A 1,457-nucleotide genomic window follows, 5' to 3' on the forward strand; every position below is an offset into this window, starting at 1 on the left:
TATTTATTTCCACACCCTCACCCTTCCCCCCCATCATAGTAATATGGGATTTTAACTACAACTTGGTATAAAATCTGTTGTATTGGTATAATCTGCAAACATTCATTGTGTACCCACTCTGCCAGGAATAGGAATAGTGATCACATTGCCATGCTTGTGATACAAAGATAAACAAGCCGCTGCAGGAACAGTTTTCCAGATGGATTCAGTGTGGAAGGACATTCTAGGCAGAGGGAACAGCATATGCAAACTCATGTGTCCTGGAATGAGCCAGACATGAAAACCTTGTGGTCCAGATTCTGTGGAATTTTCTTTTATTGAAAAATGTGGTGACTTTTAAAAATTTGATAACGTCTGGATTAAACCCTTCCTCTTGTTATAATTCCCCTTTGCCATCTCCCTCTCCATAAGGGCAGTTCAGGGTTCAAGTTCAGACACAAATAACTTTATGGAATTCTGCTGGGTTAGGCCACTTCATGTATACAGTGATCCTCTCTTCAATTCTCACATCACCTTAGGTGTGTATTACCATCTCCAACTTAGAGATGAGGAAAGCAAGGCTCAGATGGGTAAAGTAACTTGTCCAAAGTCTCACAAATAGGAAAAGATGGAGGGAGGATGTGAGTTAAGTCCACATCACAGCTGGAGAAAGAGACCAACTGGGCATTTTTTGGGCTAGGATGAGGAAGACCTTTCTTCCAATTTCAGAACAGCCTGCCTTCCCAAGTCCTCAGTCAACTGCATCTTTAAACAGAAAGGTGACCACTTGTCCACAGTGAAGTAGGAAGAGATAACTTAAGAACTCATTTGGATTTCAGAGTCCCTCCAGCTCTGGAGCCTATCACATAGTAGGAGCTCTTTTTGGCTGAGCGATTGAATCCGCCTCACATGCGCGTGGTTCATCTCTCCACCTGGATTCAAACTCCCTTGTGGGCAGGGTCCCCGTCGTGCCTACCAGGGACACGGTGCAGTTGGGTAGACATTGGAAGATGTTTGTTGAATAATGGATGAGTGAATGAATGGGGGCTGGGGGTGGTTGAGGGAAGGCCACGCCCGGCTCTAAAGACTTTCCAGGGTCGACCGGGGTGCAGTACTGGCTCTCTCGGGCGCCTCTGGATGGGCCATTGCCTCCCTCCTGCTGTGGCCTCCACATCTCACTAACCAGACTGGAAGGAGGGGCTATGCAGCTGGGGAGGGGCCGCGTCTCCCCGGGCGGCGCCCACTCCCTCGTGGGGGTTGGGGGCGAGAGGGGAGGCCCCCGGGCTTGCCGAGCCTGCCGGCGGCCCCTTCCCCGCCGCGCCCCGAAGCCCTCTACCTGCCTCTGGTCGCCCCTTCGCAGCCGGGGCCGGGTGCGCCCGGCGGGTACCTGGCCCGCCACCCCCCGGGGGGCCCCGCCGGCCGCCTCCGGGGCTGGCCCGGGGCGGCGGGGCGGGCCCGGGCGCTCCCCACCAGTCCCG

At 53.5% G+C, this 1,457-nt stretch overlaps 1 protein-coding gene across 1 annotated transcript in view; it reads left to right on the forward strand.

The window, feature by feature from the left end:
* The first annotated feature begins 1,181 nt into the window (after positions 1-1,181).
* The window catches only part of CDYL2 (chromodomain Y like 2), a 185,633-nt gene continuing 185,357 nt past the window's right edge, over positions 1,182-1,457 (forward strand). Inside the window, exon 1 of the mRNA XM_029205204.1 lies at positions 1,182-1,362. Within this exon, the coding sequence (XP_029061037.1) occupies positions 1,182-1,362 (181 nt within the window). The remainder of the gene's footprint in view (positions 1,363-1,457) is intronic.

Source organism: Monodon monoceros, unplaced genomic scaffold (genome assembly GCF_005190385.1).
Source record: "Monodon monoceros isolate NGI ecotype Baffin Bay Population unplaced genomic scaffold, NGI_Narwhal_1 Super_Scaffold_10, whole genome shotgun sequence".
NCBI classification, from domain to species: Eukaryota; Metazoa; Chordata; class Mammalia; order Artiodactyla; family Monodontidae; genus Monodon; species Monodon monoceros.